The sequence below is a fragment of the Microtus ochrogaster genome, chromosome 5, assembly GCF_000317375.1.
Source record: "Microtus ochrogaster isolate Prairie Vole_2 chromosome 5, MicOch1.0, whole genome shotgun sequence".
Classification (NCBI taxonomy): domain Eukaryota; kingdom Metazoa; phylum Chordata; class Mammalia; order Rodentia; family Cricetidae; genus Microtus; species Microtus ochrogaster.
In genome coordinates, this window is record NC_022012.1 from 68,750,555 (window position 1) to 68,772,280 (window position 21,726).

At 41.2% G+C, this 21,726-nt stretch overlaps 1 protein-coding gene across 1 annotated transcript in view; it reads right to left on the reverse strand.

Moving 5' to 3' along the window:
• The window catches only part of Adam10 (ADAM metallopeptidase domain 10), a 101,937-nt gene extending 85,377 nt beyond the window's left edge, over positions 1-16,560 (reverse strand). The window contains exon 1 of the mRNA XM_026779135.1: positions 16,269-16,560. Within this exon, the coding sequence (XP_026634936.1) occupies positions 16,269-16,323 (55 nt within the window). The 5' untranslated portion in view covers positions 16,324-16,560. The remainder of the gene's footprint in view (positions 1-16,268) is intronic.
• Positions 16,561-21,726: the final 5,166 nt, after the last annotated feature.

A 21,726-nucleotide genomic window follows, 5' to 3' on the forward strand; every position in this document is an offset into this window, starting at 1 on the left:
GGCTCAGAACCTAAGTCTCCAGGGTAATTCTAATTACAGGTGCCTATAGCTATCATAACAGTAGCTTTCTTTACATACCTATAATGAAAGAAAGAAATTTGCTGCAAAGAAATTTCAAACTTCAAAACCTCAAAATGTACCAAACACAGAAAGGTTCAAAAGTATCTCAACAGTCAAAACTATGACAAAAAACTGACCTCTTTTTTTGGTTCTATTCCTACGCTTCTACCATCTACCCTTTACACAACAGAGCAATGCTATTCAAAAAAAGTGTAAGTATGTTAGCCTTCCAGACTTAAAGTCTAAGCTACAGCTTACGAAGCTGAGTGTGATCCTTGTAAGAGGCAGCATTCCCTCCACCCTACTCCTACCTATTCTCATCTTATCCTCCCCCACTTTTCCTTCGATGTGTAATATCTCTATTCATCACCTTTCTGTCATCCTGAGTTCTCTGACCACCCTAAGTAGACATTCCCATCACTCACACTCTAATGTCCTACTCTGGTATTCCTTTTGAGTTCTAATGAATATGTACTACCAGCCTCCACCATTAGAATAGAGTCACAAGTTAAATAGGCACTTTGCTCACTGATGGATCCTCAGCACCTAGACAACAGTCAGGTATAGACATGGTGGTGTAGACCTTTAATCCCAGCACTTGGGAAGCAGAGAAAAGAGGACTTCTATGGGTTTGAAGTCAACCTGGACTGCACAGTGAGTGTTGGCCAGCCAGGGAGATATAATGAGAGTCTATCTCTAAAAAAGAAAAAAGTGATCAATAAACACCAATATAAATAATTAATGAACGAATGTATTCAAATGTTCCATGGAAAGGGAAACTATATTTTAGAGATTAAGAGTCATAAACTAATCACTGGAAAACATGTGATCCTATGAACCTAAGTATCAGAATACATAACAAGCCTGGCAGTAGAATAAAATTTATTCCAAAAGAAAAAAAAAGAAAGAAAAAGAAAGAACTTCTAGTCAGGTAGTGGCGGTGCACACCTTTAATCCTAGGACTTGGAGGATCTCTGTGAGTTCGAGGCCAGCTTGGTCTACAAGAGCTAGTTCCAGGACAGGCTCCAAAACCACAGAGAAACCCTGTCTCAAAAAAAAAGGGGGGGGGGAGCTTCTACATCTATGTGCAAGATAAGGGAGGGATTATTTTACTGCTGTTGTGAATGTAGTTCAGGAAATTTCCATGCAAAATATCCATGTAACTTTCACAACTGTATGATGTATTTACTTCACTATGCCTCAGTTTTCCCATTTGAAAAAGGTATAAGATACCAGTACCTATACCTTAAAGTGACATTATATGTATTAAATATGTGTGTATAAAATGTTTAGAATGGTGTACAGCACAGACTACCTAAGAATATAATAAGTTATTATTAAAAACTACTGCTAGACATGGTGACAGATACCTATAATCCCAGCATTAAGAAAGCTAAGGGAGGAAGATAATTCTGTTTCAAAACAACATATTTATCCTTTTAGACTATTTTTTTTTCAGTGAACTAATACATGCTTTAAAATGCTTTCAGGGAGCCGGGCGGTGGTGGCGCACGCCTTTAATCCCAGCACTCGGGAGGCAGAGGCAGGTGGATCTCTGTGAGTTCGAGACCAGCCTGGTCTACAGAGCTAGTTCCAGGACAGGCTCCAAAGCCACAGAGAAACCCTGTCTCGAAAAACCAAAAAAAAAAAAAAAAAAAAAAAAAAAAAAAAATGCTTTCAGGGACTGGAGAGATGCTCAGCCAGTTGAGCACTGCTCTTTCAGAGAGAGGATCTAGATTAGATTCCAAGCACCTATATGGCAACTTACAAGTGTCTGTATCTCCACTACCAAGCAATCTGACACCTTCTGGCCTCCACGAGCATCAGACACACAAGGACCGCACACACATACATGCCAGTAAAACACCTAAACACATAAAATATACTCAAATGGGAAGACATAGTTGTTTTTAAAAAGCAACTTAGTTCTTATAGAAACAATTCTAACTCACTCTACCTCTAATTAAAAGGGCATATAAAAGTACTTAATAAATAAAATGAATACTTGAGCAAAAACAGCAATCCTGTTCTATTTTAGGGTTGATTAGAGTATGACTGAAGCACAGCTCTGTGGTAAAGTGCTTAGCTAACATACTGAAGTCTTAGGTTTGATCCTGAGCACCACTCAAAATGTTAAGGGGGTCAATGAAAGAGAAAGGACAAACATGAATCTCCGGAGGCTTTTCCCCCACTACACACTCTCAGAAATTTGAGGAGTCTTACTAATTTGTAAAATGAAGAAATTACTGACTTTGATTCATCTATTCGCACAGCACATACATGCTGGATACACCTAGTAGAGTTTTGTGGCTTTACTTTAGATACTGAGAATACAAACATTAAAAAGTTACAATATATAGCTACTGATCTCCTGGAGCTTTATTCTCAGATGATGAACAAAGCTATAAAAGTTATTAATGGAAGAAAGATATAGGAAAATGGTGGCTAGTTAAGCCCAAGGAAGGAATTGATATTTTTATATAAGGTAACCTGGATGATTAAAATAAGAAGCAACTCAATAGAGAACAAACCCAATATGTGAATGTCCATACCACTACTGAACTACATACTCTGAAATCATTAAGATTTTATTGCTTTTTTCTTAAAGTTTCCAAAATAAAATAGCGCTCATAATGGAGCCATATTCAGAAATACATGTTGCATGCAAAGGACCAGAAAGTACAAAGGTCCTCATACAGGAGCAAATTTGGTTATAACAGAAATGAACAAGAGATGCAAAGGCACTTATACAGGTTTTTACAAACTTGACTTTTACTTACAATGATGAATTACTTGATAGGTGTATTATTGTTTATTCAATTGAGTTTTTAATTGAGGTAAAATTCACACAGTAAAGTCTTGACTTTAGTCACTGTGAAGTACACACCCACCGGCGGGTTCTGACCACGCTTTGAAGAGACGCTGACTGCTAAGCTGAAGAGAGACTGGGTGGGACAGATGCAGGGAGAACAATGGGCACATGTAACAGTTACTGAAGAAAGATGACTTTAACCTAAATCAGGAGGGCAGTAGTAGTGAACTGGTGGCTGAAATCAACTACTTAGCAGTACAAAGCTTGTCTAGGCTACAGAGAAAGTAACTACTAACAAAGAAATTATGTCTTCCAAAAGCTTGCTTCTATTTTAACATGGAATTTATAGTTCACAATGAAAATCTTCCCCTGCCTTAAACTCTTTAAATACATCAAGCAGATCTGTACAAAATGAACAATCTCCTAAAGACTAGGAGTAAAACCAAAAAGCACAGACTAGAGTATCTTTTCACTACTGATGTACCACCAGACAGGGACCAATGAACAAGTTAGCAGGAAGGGCTCAGAGGACACCAACCACAGGCCAGCGGGTATAATGGCAAAAAACTTGTCTAACATCCAATCCACAGAGCCTAGGGGTTGATACTCAACATTGAAAAAGAAATTTAAAAAAAAAGAAAGAAAGAAAGTTGCCATCTCAAACTCCTTTTATCTGCAAACACAGAGAATATAACTGAAGGTGCTCCAGTGTAACCTAGAGTGCAGAACGAAATGTTCCTTATCTGACGTCAGTGGAAAACGGCAGCTTCCAATGAAGGGCATCTCTAGACAACCCAAGTTTTCCATGTGCCATATATCTTTCCACTTGAACTATTGCTAATTTCTCTCCACGGTTTAACATCTTAATCAGGTTCATTCTTATCAGCATCTTCATCGGGGTGGCCACAAAGATGTCATAATCTCAGGACTATTTTACTACAGTACTGCGTCTACATTAAGTCACTCCACTCTGGTTGTCAGGTAAGTTATCTTTCTCTTCTGCTACGTTATTTCACCTACACAAAAAGAGCATGCCAGCAGCATCTTGCCTTCTTTTCCTTTGCTGTGGATTTCAGAAACCTGACATTGTACAAACACACAATAAAATGCACACAGTGCCTAACACTTTACAGGCCCAGTGGAAATTTTGAACATTCCCACATTTAACACACACATACACAGGATGGTGACATGGCACTTGCCACCACATCTGAGAAATTACGTTCAACCACTGAGTCTCACAGGGTGGAAGGAGAGAACCATCTACCCTACAAGTAATTCTCTGATCGCCACACAACTGCCATGGCATGCACACAAATAAATGAATGTAAAAAAGAATTTTAAAAACACCCTCTACCCCAATTACAGAAGTATACTGTGAAAAACACATAAACTGTCTCTCACAGCCAAGAGATTCTCTCTTTGATCAACCTTTTGAAGCTGAGTATGCTAGGGCCTAGAGATGTGGTTCAACAATGGACCACTTGTCTAGCATATGTGAGGAGGTCCTGGGTCCAATCAAAGCACTGCAAAACATTATGAAAATAAGTAAGTAAATCAAGAGTGACAGTGCACACCTGTAATCCTAGCTATTAGCCTACAGATGATGGGTTAATAGCATCACTTTTGGACTAAAAAGCAACATTACTTAAACATTTTTCCCTATCTATAATCCATTTTTTTAAAAAGTGATTTATGTAGGCACTTAGTGCTATGAATTTTTCCTCTTAACACTGCTTTCATAGCATCCCATAGGTTAGGATATGTTGTGCCTTCATTTTCGTTGGATTCTGGGAAGTCTTGAATTTATTTCTTCCTTGACCCAGAGGTTATTCAATTGAGCATTGTTCAATTTCCATGCGTTTGTAGGCTTTCTGCAATTAGTTGTTGTTATTGTTGAATTCTAACTTTAAGCCATGATGATCTGATAAGATACAGGGGGTTAATTTTTTTTATCTGTTGAGGTTTGCTTTGTTAGCGAGTATGTGGTCAATTTTAGAAAAGGTTCCATGCTGAGAAGAAGAAATATTCTTTTGTGTTTGGATGAAACATTCTATAGCTGTCTGTTAAGTCCATTTGAGTCATGACATCTGTTAATTCTTACTTTTCTGTTAAGTTTCTGTCTGGCAAACCTGTCCACTGGGGAGAGTGGGATGTTGAAATCTCCCACTATTAATGTGTGGGGTTTGATGTGCAATTTAAGCTTTAATAATGTTTCTTTTACATATGTGGGTGTGCTTGTATTTGGAACATACATGTTCAGGACTGAGATTCCATCTTGATGAATTTTTCCTGTGATGAGCATGAAGTGTCTTTCTCCATATCTTTTGACTGATTTTAGTTTGAAGCCTATTTTTGTTAGATATTAGGATAGCTACACTCACTTGTTTCTTAAGTCCATTTGATTGGAAAATCTTTTCCCAACCCTTTACTCTGACGTAATGTCTGTCTTTGAGGTTGAGGTGATTATACAATCTTAAGAATGAGAGCCGGGAAGTGGAGGTGTATTGCCTTTAATCCCAGCACTCAGGAGGCAGAGGTAGGGGATCTTTATGAGTTTGAAGTCAGCTTGTTCTGCAGAGAGTTCTGTGATAGTCAAGGCTACACAGAGAACCTTGTTGCAAGAAAGGAAGGAAGGGAGAGAGGGAGGGAAACAGAAAGAGAGAGGAGGAGGAAGGGACAGAGGGAGGAGAGGGAGGGAGGGAAGGAGGGAAGGAGAAGAAAATTTACAAAAATATTAAAATAATGAATCTTTTACTTAATAGAAAAGCCAATTACAACACATGAAAAGGTAAATAAAGGACAAACTAAAACTGGCACATCTCTAATGCCTCCAAAGAATTACCTGCAATCAAGTTATTTCCAACACTTCACTTACATTAACTTCAAATTCTGATACTGCATTTATTAAGTTACTGTCTCACTGCTGTGGCCTGGCAGTCTAGCCCACCAAGGAGAGGAAGATGTGGTGCAGGAAGCTCACACAGCTGGTCACATGACATCCATAGCCTGGAAGCAGAGAGGAAATCTAGAGCTCAGTCTCCTTTCTGGGGTTTTGTTTTGTTTTGTTTACAATCAGGCCAGAACCCCAATCCATAGGATGGCACCACCCACATTCAGGGTTGCTCTTCCAACCTCTGCTAAACCTCTTTGGAAATACCCTCAGATACTCTCAGAGTTGTGTGCGTGTCCCAGGTGATTCCAATTCAGTCAAGTTGGCAATTAAGGTCAATAACGTAATTTCAAGAACATTTTCCAACATAAAAACAGATTTTCTTTCTTTTCAAACCATCAACTGTACCTCAAGGAACATCCTTGACCAATGTTCTTCATGCTGATATATATTCACTCTGAGAAATACTACACAGCACTTACAAAACTGCTCTCTTGTATAACAAAAGTAGACTTCTAGGAACTATGTCCTATACTCCAGCAATATAACAAAGCACTCTAAGGCACTTAGTCAAACCATTTCTACACTATGACTTCAAATTGAAAACAGTATCCATTTCTTCACCAGAAACAGTCAAATAATCTAGAATCAACTATCTACACCTCACAGTTACAAGTGAAAGTTCAAGATAATAGGGTACATTTATATTAAAAGCATATTTCAACACATCCATTATTAAATAAGTTGGACTCTTATAAATAAAACAATAAAGCCAGCCGGACCAGAAGTAAAACTAAGTAACCCTTTCACAAATTACAACCTGAATCAATCAATCACTCAGGGCACAGAACATGAATGATTAAAATTCACTGATTATTCTATTTCTATCATTCACTTAAGAAATAAAGTTTCAAAATTCCAAAATGGAACCATGTATATCATTTAGATTTTTATACTTATATCTGAAAATGTTTCATATACTTTCAAATAAATACCACCAGTACAGATGGTAATCTACATAAAGACTGTAGTTTTCAACCTACATACATTATTCTCCCGCATAGACACAAGAAGTTCCAGCCACCATTTCCATTGTTGCTGTCCATCTATCTGGCATTTCACTCTAAACCCATACCCAATGCCTCACTTTCCACCCATGTCACACCTGGCTGGGAAGTGCTGTTCTATTGCTTATTCTACACATGAAGGATAAAGACTCTTTGGATTACTAAGGGATTTGTACTACCGTATGGGCAAAATCAGATTCTACAGGTCACCAGGGAAATTAAACATATTGAACAAAATAAAGTTAAAATATGTAAGTAAAAATAATTTCCAAACCAATTTGTAAGTACAAATAACTATCTACTTCCAAGGCTGGCAGCCAAATAGTTCCAGATTAAATACCTAATCCTTATTACTGTTCACCTAGAATTCTGATAATATATTGTATTAATTGGAGAGGGTACTTTCTAATATATTACAAGAATATTTAATTTTAAAAAAAATCATTATGATATTTATCTTCCTATTTGAAGCTATTTCTATAACACTGTGAACAAATTCAAGGGCTGCGTCACCAGACTACAACCTTGCTTAATGAAAACAGCTATGTAACATGCATTCAGGAATCTAGTCTACTCACTAAGCAATGCTGTTACCAATTCTGTGTTTTTCTGAACTTTTTAAATATTTTGTGTATGATGTGTATGTGCATATGTAGATGGGTGTGTGTGAATGTAAATTTGCCACGGTGGATATTCGAGGACAATTTCTGGGAGCTGGTTACCTCTTTTCGCTGTGGATTCCAGAGCATAGCTTGTCAGGCTTTTTTAAAAAAAAAAAAATGAAAAATGAAAACAAAAACCTGTCAGACTATTCATCAGCTATAATTCTGTAGTTTAAATAAAACATTTATTATAAATCTTGATGTGAGCTAGGCTTTGTGCTAGGTTCTAAAACACATAAACTAAGAATAAAATCACAGGCATGGGTAGATTGTTCAGTTGATAAAGTGTTGGCCACACTAACATGAGAACCCCAGAATACATGTAAAAAGCCTGATGTGAGCCGGGCGATGGTGGCACACGCCTTTAATCCCAGCACTTGGGAGGCAGAGGCAGGCGGATCTCTGTGAGTTCGGGACCAGCCTGGTCTACAGAGCTAGTTCCAGGACAGGCTCCAAAGCCACAGAGAAACCCTGTCTCGAAAAACCAAAAAAAAAAAAAAGCCTGATATGGTGGCACATGCTTGTAAACTTAGTGTTGCAGAGGTGGAGGCAAGCAAACCCCTGAGATTCACTGGCTGGATAGCCAGCCTAGACTATAATCAGTAATCCCCAAATCCCAGTGAGCGTTTAGACACAAACACACACCTAGATTCTACATATGACAGACAACATTCAATATGTATCTGAGTCTGGCTATTTGTTTAATATGACAATCTCTAGTTGTATAAATAGTATAAATACAAGCATTTGCCTAAAATTTAAAGAAAATCTTGTTTTCCCCAACTTATTTCTGGAGTAGAAAGTTTACAGTCCAAACTTTCTTTAACCAAACTACTCTTTTATCAAGAGTATTAAGCATAGTCTCAAATTCTAGAAGCTAATTCTAACAAGATAAATTAACAACAAAAATGGAGGATAGAGAGACAGCTCAGAAATGGGTCAGCAGTTAAAAGCACTAGCAACTCTTACAGAAGACCTGGGTTCAGTTCTCAACACCCACCAGACAGCCTACAACCATCTATAATTCCAGTCACAGAAGATCAGATGTCTTCTTCTGACCTTCACAGGCACCAGACACACACATGGTGCACATACACACATACAGGCAAAACACTCACATATAAAATAAAAATAAACCACTTTTTAAAATCTTCAAAGCTGATCTCTCCCAAAAGTGGCATTTTATCCACTTTGATAAATTTAGTATTTCTTACTTTTCTTCTCATTCAAACTGCAGCTTCACAACTCTAGATACACAATAATCCCTGGTTCTTACTGGACATCTTGCTCATTATTTTGCTGGAACTGTAGTAGGCTCAGGATGAATTCTTTTGGTGGCAAAGGAAGAGCACATTATCTGAGATTGTTTTCATATGCATTTCTGCAACCTACTTAGATCAGAACTATAGCAACAAGTACTAACTCAAGACCATCTCACTGCTGAAGAATAACATTTCTGTCCATGTAGGAATCCAACTGATAGGAATTACTGCAGCTTCCCCACTTCTCACTGACATTGCTTCTTTGTCTCCAGTATAAAATTGACAACTAGGGGGTGTGGGTGGGGGACAGGGATATGGCTCTGTGAGTGAGAGCGCTTGTTAAAACATGAGGACCTGAGTTTAAATCTCCAGCAGACAAATAGAAATCTGGGTGTGGATATTCACACCTGTAATTCCTCTATTAGTGGGTACAGAGAGGCAAACTCCAACAGCAGATGTGTCACCAGTCAACCTAGCTAAAAAGACAAACTTCTGCTTCAGTGAGAGAACCTGTTCCAGGGAATAAGGTGGAACAAAATACAGGATGGCACCTGGGGTTCTTCTCTGGCTTCTGCAAGGTGCTTATACCAACACAGTCACACAGATACAATACATATAGTAAATAAATAAATGAACAAATAAAATAACCCTTTAAAAACACTGACATCTAGACTAGTCAGCATTACCACTGCTAGATTGTTTTTAAGAACAAGCCAACTTTGTATAAGTATGGTCTGAGTACAACTTGCAGGAGTCAGTTCTTTCCCCTGAGTGGATTCTGGGGATCTGACTCAAGTTCTCAAGACTTGAAGGCAGAAACCTTTATCCATCTGAACCATCTTGCTGGCCACAAGCCAACTTTTTAGAATTTCCTGGAAGTATTACCAAGTAATAAATGTTTACTTCCTTAAACAACAACAACAAAAATTAACCTTGAGGCTCTACCAAACCTTGTCACACGGAGCTGCCTACATGGAAAGCATACCAAATACCAATCAACTGCTACTATCTGAAGTGTCTGCCTCCGTAATCTGACCTTGGGGCTCCAACTTGAAGCCACCATATACTTCTCTTTCCACAGGCTTTCCTAGTTTACAATTTTTCTCCCCAGTTAGTAGTCACATGGCCTCTTAGGGAAAGGCATCAGTTGAGATAGCCAGTAAGTACCTCTGTTTTGCTCCCCAAGAGTTCCCATATATGCAAGCTATATTGTTGGGATTCACACAGGTTTAAACTAGACTACTGAAAAACTATATCCCACAAGATTGAATATACCTGTAAGTTCCAGTGCTATAGTACCAAGTGATTACTTGAATTCAAGAATTTTAAGATAGCTTGGGCAACACAGCAATTATGTGCTACGTATATCACCAAAAAGAAGAAACAAACAAACAAAAACACCAACTTCATGGGGCTGGACAGATGGCTCAATGGCTGCTCTTTCAGGGGACCCAGGTTCATTTTCCAGCACCCACATGGTGGCTCACAACTGTATGTAACTCCAGCTCTAGGGGATCTGAGATCTTCATACCAAAGCATATAAAATAAGTTAAATAATTTATTATTAAAAAACCACCAACTTTAGCAAAATTTTTCTAAACATTGTAATTAAAAGACTGGGCTGTAGATGCAGCTCAATGGAAGAACATTAGTAATAACCTGGGTTCAGTCTCCAACATCAAAGAGAAAAAATAAAAGAGGAGGGGCAAAGAGTTAACTTCACCTGGACCTACTACAATCCTAGCTACTATCAAGAAAGATTACAAATTCAAGGCTTGTCTGGTCTACAGACTGAGTTCAAGGCCACCCTGAACAAGTTAATGAGACCTTGTCTCAAAATTAATCATAAGGGCCAATGAAATTGGCTCAGAAGCTAAAGCCTAACAATCTGAGCTCAAGTCCCGGAACCCACTAAGTAGGCAATAACTTCCAAATGTTTTCCTCTGACCCCATAAGTGCACTGTGACAGGTACATGTAAGTAAGTATGTGCACATGTGTACACATACCACACAAAGTAAATAAATAACTTTTTAAAGTTCAAACATTAAAAAGGGTTGGGGACATAATGCTTAGTAGTCAAATGCTTTCCTAGTGGGGGCCAAGTTGTTCAATACTCAATACTGAGAAAAAGGGGTAAAAAGGGGAAAAAAAGAAGAAATTTAAGACTAATTAAAAAATCAAAACTAGAACAGAGTTACTATAGCACAGGTCTAACAGTAAATAAATTTAAAAAAATATGAAAGTTTCTAACATTCAGCTTTTACTGAGTTTAAGTACAGAAAACATATTTTCTCAATTTGCAGTTTATATTACTGCAGGGAATATTATAAACATTTTAAACTATGTGTTTCCTAACTAACACATTTGTACCATATCCCAATTGTTGAGAAACTAAACAAAGCAACCTCAGTACTAAACTCTACAAAACCAAAACATATATTAAAAAAAATAAATAAAACTACGAAAGGTCATTTACTTTATTCCATAGAAAAGTCAGCATTTCCACTTTGCATGAAAGTGGTAAATATGTCTACTCAGTTTTCTCATAGGGGAAAAAGAAGCTAATTTAAGATGATAATCTGGTTAGATATGGCAACACACCTCTAATCCCAAGACTCCAGAGGCAGAGGTAGAGACAAGAGGATTAAGGGTTCCAGGCCCCTCTGGACTATACGGTGATTCAAGGCCAGATTAGACTTCACAATAAGGTCATGCCTATCTTCTACTCCCCATCCCCTGAAAATAACATCCTCAAATTTCACAAGGAAACCTAATCAAAAGGCTATATGATTAAAACTACATATAATACCAAAAAGCATAATCAATTACAATAAATTCAAAGGAATAGTAAACACGTCATTTCAATAATTTCTGGGAAAATAAACAGAAACTACAAGAAAGTCCCTGTCCCAATCATTTTTCCCATTTAAGAAAAGACTGAATTTGATTTGTTTTGGACAGTAAACACTGATGCATTTTAGAAAGCTATTATCTAGGGGCTGAAGAGATGGCTTAGCGGTTCAGAGTAGTGGCAGCTCTTCCAAAGAATTTAAGTTTAATTCCCAGCATCAGCACAATAGCTCACAACTGTCTGTAACTCCAGTTCTTGAGGAATCTAACGCCCCCTTCTGGTCTTGGAAGGCACCAAGCACACAAGTGGTACACAGGCAAAACACCCATATACAAAAAAATAAATCTATTTTTAAAAAAGAGTTTTCTTCTTTAATTTTCAATTAAAATTTAAGAAGCAGAAAGGGGGGTAATTTGTGTTCTTTTGGGTTTTTTTTTGTTTGTTTGAAACAGGGTTTTGTTAGGTAGCTCTGGCTGTCCCAGGACTATGTAAACAAGGCTAGATTTAACTCACAGAGTTCCACCTGCCTCCACCTCTGAAGTGCAGGGATTAAAGATATGCCACCACACTCCAAAGAAAGAAAGATTTTATATAGTCTGGCATGGTGAAATTCACCTGTAATCCCAACACTGAGTAAAATGAGGCAGGAGACTATAACTTTGAGAAGTGTGGGCCACACAGTGTAACCCTGTTCCAAGAAGGAAAAGAAGGAAAAGAAAAAAAAACAAAAAACAAAAAAAAAGGCAGGTATTAAGGTACAGAAAACAGTAGATTAAAACTTTAGCCACTGAGATTTCTATCTAGTCTTAGGTAAACCAGACCTGATGGTACAAACCTATAATCCCACCTACTCAGAAGGATCCCAAGCTCAGACCAAATTTAGTGAGACAAAACAAAAGTAAAACAAAAGGAGGAGGGGCAGGGGAGACTGGGTACACAGTTCACTGGTAGAGTACTTGCCCAGCATTTGGAGGAGGGAGGGCAAGTTACCCAATCCTCAGTACCCAAAACAAAAGCCACTGGTTTATGTTTGAATACTTCACCACTTAGCAGACACTAGAAATAGTATCCCTTCAAGCCTACATTTGTTTAACTTTCATAAATGTTTAAAGGAGAAACTCCTAAACAGTATTCTATATATGATGAACATCAGAGAAATGTCCTTTGCGTTCCCCCATCCAACCCTTCAGGTTAAAGTCTTCAGGAAAAAGAGATCCAATAATACACAGTATATGAAGGTCTGAAGAAAGTTATTAAAAGCACAATGGGAAATAAAAAGGAGTGCCTACTATGACCATTCCCTTCATCCCGGCCAACAGAGGTCCTGTACACAGAGATGAGAGAGGCACTGCTAATATTGGGAATGACTTGAAACTGGTCTTGTTTGGGTGACAGAATGTGTTGGACTCTCAAACTCTAGTTAAAAAGATAAAAAGTCAAAGTTCTTAGAGGCAAAGATTGAAAGACTATCTTTCTATACTCCCACTTGCTGGCAGAAGAAAGTTCAAGCTTAAGCACTGATACTTTAAATTCTTTAGGCTAAGTGTTCATAAAGTTTGTTTCTGTAGAACATGTATCATACAAAGCAAAGCATTTACACCAGATTTTTAAATTAAAACATACATACATACACACACCCAAAGTTCATTACATGGGTGACTTCATCAAGCCAAACATTACAGGATTAACTTCTTGCTATAAATAATACTTTCTGAGTTCTCAAGAACACAAAATAATTTTTCTTTCTTTTTGTTTTTTGTTTTTTGATTCTCTGGTAACCCTGGCTGGTCTACTCACTCTGTAGACCAGGCTGGCCTTGAACTCAGGGATCTGCCTGTCTCTGCCTCCCAAGTGCTGGGATTAAAGGTGTGCGCCACCACGACCCACAAAATAATTTTTTAAAGATTTTAAATTTCCCATACTTGTGTGCAGTAACAGTCAGTGATGCATAAAGGCCTGCACCTGTAGTCCTAGCTACTATGAAGGCAGGAGGATCACTTGGCCTAGGAATTACAGCATAGCAACATCTGTTTCTCAAAAAAAAAAAAAAAAAAATCACACATAGGTTAATCAGAATAATACCAGTGTGTTCCTAACTGGTCTCCAAATAACTTTAACTTATTTCATTTTATTATTATTGTGTGTGGTGTACATGTGTGAACGTGGGCACAGGGAATTATGGCATGCATGTGGAGGTCAGAGGACAATCTTCTAGGAGTTGGCTCTCTCCTTCAATCAAAGGAGAGGGGCCGGACTCAGGTAATGAGGCTTTCCAAGTAAACGCTCCCATCTACTGAGCCATCTTGCAAGGACACAAATAACTTTTTAGACGCATATTGTATGTATGTTTTAACACTTCCATACAGACATTTTATAAACTAAAAATACCATAGTATCTTTCTACAAATACAACATAGGTCAGGACAACTGCTAATACAGAAAGGGAAACTAGGAAAGTTTGTTTTATTTTTTTAAACATTTTATTGTCTCCTTCCAGCTTCCCATCCCTCAGATAAGTGGAGTAAGAAAAACTTCACACACAACAGTGATAAACAGACAAGATGAAAGCAACCCAGAGTTCAGTTGCACTTAAACATGATTCACACCTTAAAGCTCTCTGTACTGCTACAGCCTACCTAACCAAGCAGTCAACTTTCCCATGCACTAAAGCCAACACCTACTCGCCTGAATGCACAGTAGCCTACAAAGCATCACAAAACATACAAACTTAGCTACACTTGGCTCAGATTAGATAAAAACAACATAGAGTACAATAAGTTAAAAATAAATACAGGAGAGCTTTTGTTTTTGTTTGCCTTCAAGTGGGAGTCTGAACCCAAAGCCTTGCGCGGCCTTGCTACTCAGAAACACTAGTTATACAATCTTGGTATCAATACCTAAGTGAAACTTTGGTGTTGTTACATTTTTTTTAAGTTTTTAACACAAGCACAATAAAAAGTGGTCTTTGAACCAACACTTAGTGGAGTAAGACACTCCAGAGTTCTGAATAAAAGTCTTTACCCACAATGATTACTCTGTCAACTTACTTTTCCCCCCAGAGAGCCTACACTAGTTTGTTTTCCTTAATAAAAGGCATTTTATATCACTACTTATCAGTCAAAGTGTCTCATGTTTGTCTAACTTTTTATTACCTCACAGAGAACAGTGTCTAATTTCTGGCCATAATCACAAAAAGTGAAAAACACCCAGCCAGGGCTGCAAACAGTGTTTCGACAAGAAATACAAATGTTAAAGAAACTCCTTACAGACAGTTTGAACCTGGTTCTTTAAAAGAAGGATGAGAGAAATAAAGAAAAAGAAAGAAGGAAGGAAGGAGAGAGAGAGAGAGAGAGAGAGAGAGAGAGAGAGAGAGAGAGAGAAAGAGAGCCTCTACTAGTGGCTATCATCTAAAATGTGTACCTAATAAATGAATAGTACAAATGACAGCAAAGTCTGAATACACAAAACCAACTTCAGAGTAAGCAGAAAGCAGGACAGAACTAGGTTGGGCCCTGAGGATCTAAGTCAACAAGACAAAGGGAAGAACACGAACAATACACTACAGAAAACACTAGGATATTCTTTTAAATTATCAAATTAGGCTGCAGACAAACATCCCAAGCACTCCTGCATGTTATGGTTTTAGGTTTTTGTTGTTGTTGTTTTAAATTCCCTGCTTTTAAGTTAAACTCGATCAGGATACCTCGATGGCAAGTCAGCTTACCTAAAGTAAAGCACTTTCTCAAAAACAAAATAATGATGTCTGTCCTAGGAAACACTGGGAAGGAAAAGTCTCTCCAACTCCAAACATCAAGAAACTGCCTACTTTAAGCAACTGTGAACTCCAATTTGCTAGGGGAGAGAGCACCATTTGACAATCCCCTAACTACGCGGTAAGTCTGCTCCACCTGAGTTGAAGGAAACTCCGCAAGTTGGGTCGCCCAGGAAACGTAGCTCTTGCTTCTCTAAGGGACTCAAACAGACGGCTGGATGGAAGAGCATTCTAAAACGGCTAGCCGCTCTCCTAAGTCAACTAAAGCCTTGCCCCAGGGCGACAGAGGAGACGCACACACTCAGGTAGAGGTGACACACACAGACACACACACTCCGGCGCGCTGGCTGCAAACACTCCGAACCGAGCGCGAAGGGGAGGGAAGGCGCCCGAGTGGGACACGCACACCGGCGCCCGACACCCAGCCCGGCTCCGGATCACCGCGCTCGCTCGCTCCCTCTCGCCCGCTTCCAGAACAATGCACGCGCCGCGCTGCCAACCTCGCAAGTTGCTGCGAGTCTGCGCGGACCCCAGGGCTCGGACCCGGGCAGGGCTAAGGTGGCTGCGGGAGTGTGCGAGGGCGGCTGGCCTGGGCTCCGCGACTCCCGGGAAAGCGGAGCGAGAAGCTGGGCTGGTAGGGCCGCCCGGCCGTGGGGGCGGGGAAGGCCTGGCCCGGGGCTCCGCAGCCTGCTCGGGCCGCCGCCGGCGGGAGCGCGGTCGGGACGCGCGGGGGACAATAGCGCGCGGGGAGCACGGCTCGGGGTCGGCTGAGGCGAGCTGAGAGAGCTGACAGAAGCCGAGGAGACCTGACACGCGCGCGCGGTCCGGCTCCGCGACGCTGCGCTCGGCCGGGCCGCCGCTCCGCCGCCGCCCGGGGTCGTGTCTCACCTCCCAGCCCCGCCGCCCAGGAGAGGAGAAGAATTAACACTGTCGGCAACACCATCTTCCGCGGCCGCCGCCTCCTCACGGGTTAACCGCGGTGCATCGATCCTGAGGGAGCCGCGACCGGCGCTGGGTCCCGACGAGCCTTCCTCGGCAGCTGCACCGGCGAAGCGCCTCCCTCTCGCTCCACTTCAGGGGCCCAGCCGCGCGCCCCGCTCCGCCAAAACAGGGCCCTCCCTCCCCCTCGGCCTCTTCCTTCCTCCCTTCCCCGCTTCCCTGCCCTCGCTCTTCGCCTGGTCTCGGCCCCTTCCCTGAGCCGCGGCCCTCCGCCTCCTTCCTCGCCACGTGACGCGCCGGCACCCAATGCGCTCGCCAGGCCGCGCCCCTGCCTCCCGCCCCGCCCGGCTCCCCCAGGAACCCCGGGAGAACGCGCATGCGTGCCGAGGCGGGCGCCCCGGCCGCTAGGCCCCGCCGCTGCTTCCTGTCCGCTGGCGGAGAGCTGGGATTGGCCTGGTGGGGCGGGGCGTCTTGTGGCCCCGCCCACCGCCCCGGGCGGGAGCGCTCTTTTGCCTGTGAAAGTGCAGCCCGGTTCTTCCAGCTGTCGCGGACTTGTCCCCGGGGCTAACGCCCCAAGCCAGAAGCTCTCCGGAGGGACTGCTTTCCGCCTCTTCGCCTCCAGGAACCGAGAGGTTTTTCGTTGCTTTTTTAATCTGTCCCTCTTGAAGCGCTGCAGCTGCCAAGTAAACAAAAGCAGTCCCAGCAAGCACTGATTTTAGCCGCGATAGACAACGGTGTTGGGGACCTAACTAGGAAAGACCCAACAGGAAGAAGAGACGCCCTAAGGGGTACTTTTTCCTGAACCCTTAACAAATTTATGTCACGTACTAGGCCTTAGCCATGGCGGGGGTGGGGAGGGGAGACGGAGGGCTTTGATCTCCAGCTTAGAAAATGCCTCTTTGTTAGTCTGTCCCCTCATACTGCCTTCACGCCAACTTCTACAAAGCTGGTATTTGGCGTCTCATTAACTTACTTTGATTCTTTGGTCTTGTATGTTAAGAACTACAGCTTCTCAATGATACTGATTATTCCTCATCTTTTTGGTATTCTGCTTAGGTTGACTCACAGAATACAAGAGTTTAGATTATAGATAATAAGAATAAATTGAAATTCTTTTACTTCTGCTCTATATATTTCCTACAACCTACATCGTTAAGTCGAATGTGGTTCTTTAAATGGAACAAAAATAAAGGCGAGTATACTTATCCCGCCCCCATCTCCCATCACCTATCTGTCTATCCCAGGCTACCCTTTGACACATTATTTAATCAAGGATAAAGTTGAACTTCTGCTCCTCCTGCCTCCCATCCTCCATCGCTGTCTCACCTTGTTTAGAGAGTATGCTTATGTTCTTTGTTTTGATAAATGAATTACTGTTTTGTTTCACATTGCTAAACTCAGTTCTACAGTCCGAAGTTCCCACATCCTTGTGATTATCCTGTCCATTCGTTTCTACTAAGGTCTATGAAATCAACAGAATGACTGAATGTTGTTATTTCTTTTTCCTTCCGTAAAGGATCTACTCTTAGGAAAGCTGCCTCCAGACATGTTGCTTATCACATGTGCTTTCTACTTCTCCCTTACAGAGAACTTGTCACGAGTTTGCGTTTTCAAGTTATTAATCCATCTTTGTGACAAATTTGGTGTTAGGCAGTAGTGTTTATAATCAATCCCAGTAATCATAGGCAAAGAGCATTTTCTTTGTAAATTCAAAGTAATCACTAAACTTACATCTGAGATGCTGTTTCTTTTCTTTGTAAAACATGATAGCACTACACTCCCACATCACAATGAATGACAGTTTCAAGCTACAATTTTGGACCGTTGCTTTTCTTAAAGTTTTACTTCCATTACTGGCATTTTGCAAGTCAAGAGGACACTAAAAAATTCAACAGGGTAAGGTCTTCCTCTATACCATCCATTGCAGACCTACTTGGGTTTGACTCCCTCCCCTGCCATTTGTAAGCTCATTGACTTTGACTTTGGCCAAGTTATTCAAAACCCTTTGTAACTTCAACTTCCCTTTTAAAATGAAAATTGGCTTTTGTAACCATTTTTTGATGGATTAAATTCAGGTTAGTTACTATTGTAAAGCAGTTACAAGTACCTAGCAGGTAATTGTTATACATTAAATAAAATACATAAATACTATTTTCCTTTTTCCTTTATTTTTAACTCTGTGTGTGTGTGAGAGAGAGAGAGAGAGAGAGAGAGAGAGAGAGAGAGAGAGAGAGACCCACAGTAAGCATGAGAACGTTAGAGAACAACTTAATGGTGTCAGCTCTCACCTTCTGCCTTTATTTGGGTTCCACATGACACAGGTCATCAGGTTTGTGCAGCTAGCCTGCTCCAAGAGTTACTGTAGCAGTGTTGTTTCTTAGTTAATAAGAGACGATTTTGATGCTAACAGTAGCAGGTTTTATGTTTTATTTTACTTTTTGTTAAGACCTAGACCATAAAAACCGTCTTTAACTTATATCTATAAGACAAATAGCCATGTATGCTATATCAGGCAAACAACCTTGCATTTCTGATTCTCTTACCTCTAACTCCTGAGAGCTAGAACTACAAGCACATTCAGCTAGGGACTGAGTCTAGTGCTTTATGCAAACTAAACCAGCACTCTAGACTAGAGCTGAGCTACATCCCTAGCCCAGCAATTTCCTTTGAAATGTCCAACTCCTACTAAACCATCCACTGATGTCTCCTTGTCAGCCAAACTCAGGAATCTCTTCCGTTCCTTTTCCCTGGTCACAGCATATCCATTCTCAGGAGCCAGAATTGAGAGTAGGGCCAGAATGCTGGAGAGAAGGATCAGTGGCTCCAGAGCACTGGCTGCTCTTCCAGAAAACCTGGGGTTCCATTCCCAGCATCCTCAGGACAGCTCACAACTGTAATTCCAGTTCCATGGGCTCAGATGCCCTCTACTGGTCTGTGAGGGCACCAGGCCGACCCATGATGCACAGACATGCAGACAAAACTCTCATGCACATAAAAATAGATGTTTTGACAGCCAAAAAAAAAAAAAAAAGTGGAAGCCGGCAGTGGTGGCGCGTGCCTTTAATCCCAGCACTCGGGAGGCAGGGGCAGGCGGATCTCTGTGAGTTCGAGGCCAGCCTGGTCTACAGAGCCAGTGCCAGGGCAGGCTCCAACGCTACAGAGAAACCCTGTCTCGGGGGAAGAAAAAAAAGTGGGGTCATCTTAGAGTATCACATTGTCACCTGTGGTCAGTCACCAAGTCATATCGAGTCTTCCCTTTCTTGTACCCTTCAGCTTTCCCTCTCTGCTCTCACCCTGCTTTGGACAATTATTTTCTCTTGCTGAGCCAGATACAGGACTAGCTCATCTCCCTTCTCCAGTTTCCCCTGCTTTCAAACCTCACTTTAATTCATAGCAACCTGATGCCACCTCATCATTCCTGAAGCCACTCTTGCTAGAGCCATCAAACATCCATCCGTTGTCAATAGCAGTAGACACCTCCGTTCCTTATCTTACCAAACCTCTTGGATGGTTGACACCGGAAAGACAAACCTGCTCTCACAGTGTTCTGGAGGCCATTGTCCCCTCCTCGCTTTCCTCCTGCTTCGAACTGAGCTTCTGTCTTTGTCTTCCCAGGCCTCTCTCCACTCTACCCCTTAAATATCATTGGTCCTCAGGACTTGATCATTTGGCTTTGTTCTCTAATCATTCTCTTCCTTGGTTAGTTCTTGTGGCCATCATGTGACCGTGACTAGGCTGCAAAACTCCATACGAACAAAACCTGGGTCTGCCTTGTTCTGGATTCTACTCTGGGTCTTAGCATGTAGTCAGCCTGTTCTCCTGGACCTCTGTCCCAAGTCCCCACCCTATCGATAGCTTAGCTGCCCTACTGTTTTTAAGCATGTGCCCTTGGCTAAGGTAAAGAAATCTAGGAAGCTGGAGCAATGGCTCGGCAGTTAAGAACACTGGCTGGTCTTTCAGAGGATCTGAGTTCAATTCCAAGCACCCACATAGTGGCTTAAACCAGTCTGTAACTCTAATAATAGAGGGTTCAGTCCCATCTTCTGGCCTCTGGGAGCACCAGGGATGCATGCACATAGGCATGTCTGGGTACATATGTAGCCATACACACAAAATAATAATAGAACAAAATCTTTATTTTTGTATTTATTTATTTTATGTGTATGAGTGACTTGTCTAGTCTTCATGCATACCTGAAGAGGAAGTCAGATCCCATTATAGACAATTGCAAGCCACCATGTGCTTGCTGGGAATTGAACTTGGGACCTCTGGAAAAGCAGCCTGTGCTCTTAACCTCTGAGTCTTTTCTGCAGCCCTGAAATCTATTTTAAGGTATCTAAGTCTCAGTTTCCTAGTCATCATAATGGGGAGAATAATACTGCTTACCAAACAGGATTGCTGCTAGAGTCAAATGAGTTAACAGGTGTAAAGCACAGAGACAATGCACAGTACATGGTAAACACTATAAAATTCTAGGTGATTCTATTATAATTACATATGTAATTATCTGTATTGCTCACTAGCTCTTCCCTAGTGTCATACAGTCACAGCATCAAGTCTTTGTTTCCAGACCTAGGAATTGAACCCAGGGTCTGGTGTGTACAGTTCTACCACTGAGCTACAACCCCAACCCTTTCCTTCTCTTCCCTGGAAATGCCGCTCAGTGGAGATTTGTCAGGCACTCAGGAGATCTTAAGTCCAACTTAGCACCAGGGGTGGAGTGTGTGTGGCAGGGGTGGGGGGAGTGCTAATAAAATAAAAATAACAAGGGCAAAATCAGAGTAAGAGGAGCTGACGTTAGAAAGGAAGTGGGAGTTTAAATCACTTAAATAATCACGCAAAGTCAAGCTCAAGAGTGGCAGAGCTAACCAAACAAAGTTAGATTCATTTGGAGAACAGGCTGACTTTAATCAGTACAATGTGTCGCTGTTAACAGCGGTTAGTTTCCCAAACACACCACTTGCCACTTCAACACCTTTGCACATGTTCTGCCCTCCCTCCAGGAGTGCCTCTCCCACTCAGCCCACAGAGTCTACAAAACGAGGCTCAGAAGAGCCCCTCGATGATGCATTTCTTAGTACACTTTTTTTGAGGGGGGATTAGGATTTTAGTTTTCATGAGAAAGAGGGATTCAAAAAGAAAAACATAAAATACATTTCTAGAAAATAATAAAATATGCTGTTTACGACTATAGGCATTTAAACGTATTAATTTCTGGCGGGGCAGTGGTGGCACATGCCTTTAATCCCAGCACTCGGGAGGATCTTAGTGATTTTGAGGTCAACCCGGTCTATAAAGTGAGTTCCAGTACAGCCAGGACTGAAGCCTTGTCTTGAAAAACCAAATGGTAGATGGAAAGAGATGGATGGATGGATGGATGGATGGATGGATGGATGGATGGATGGAT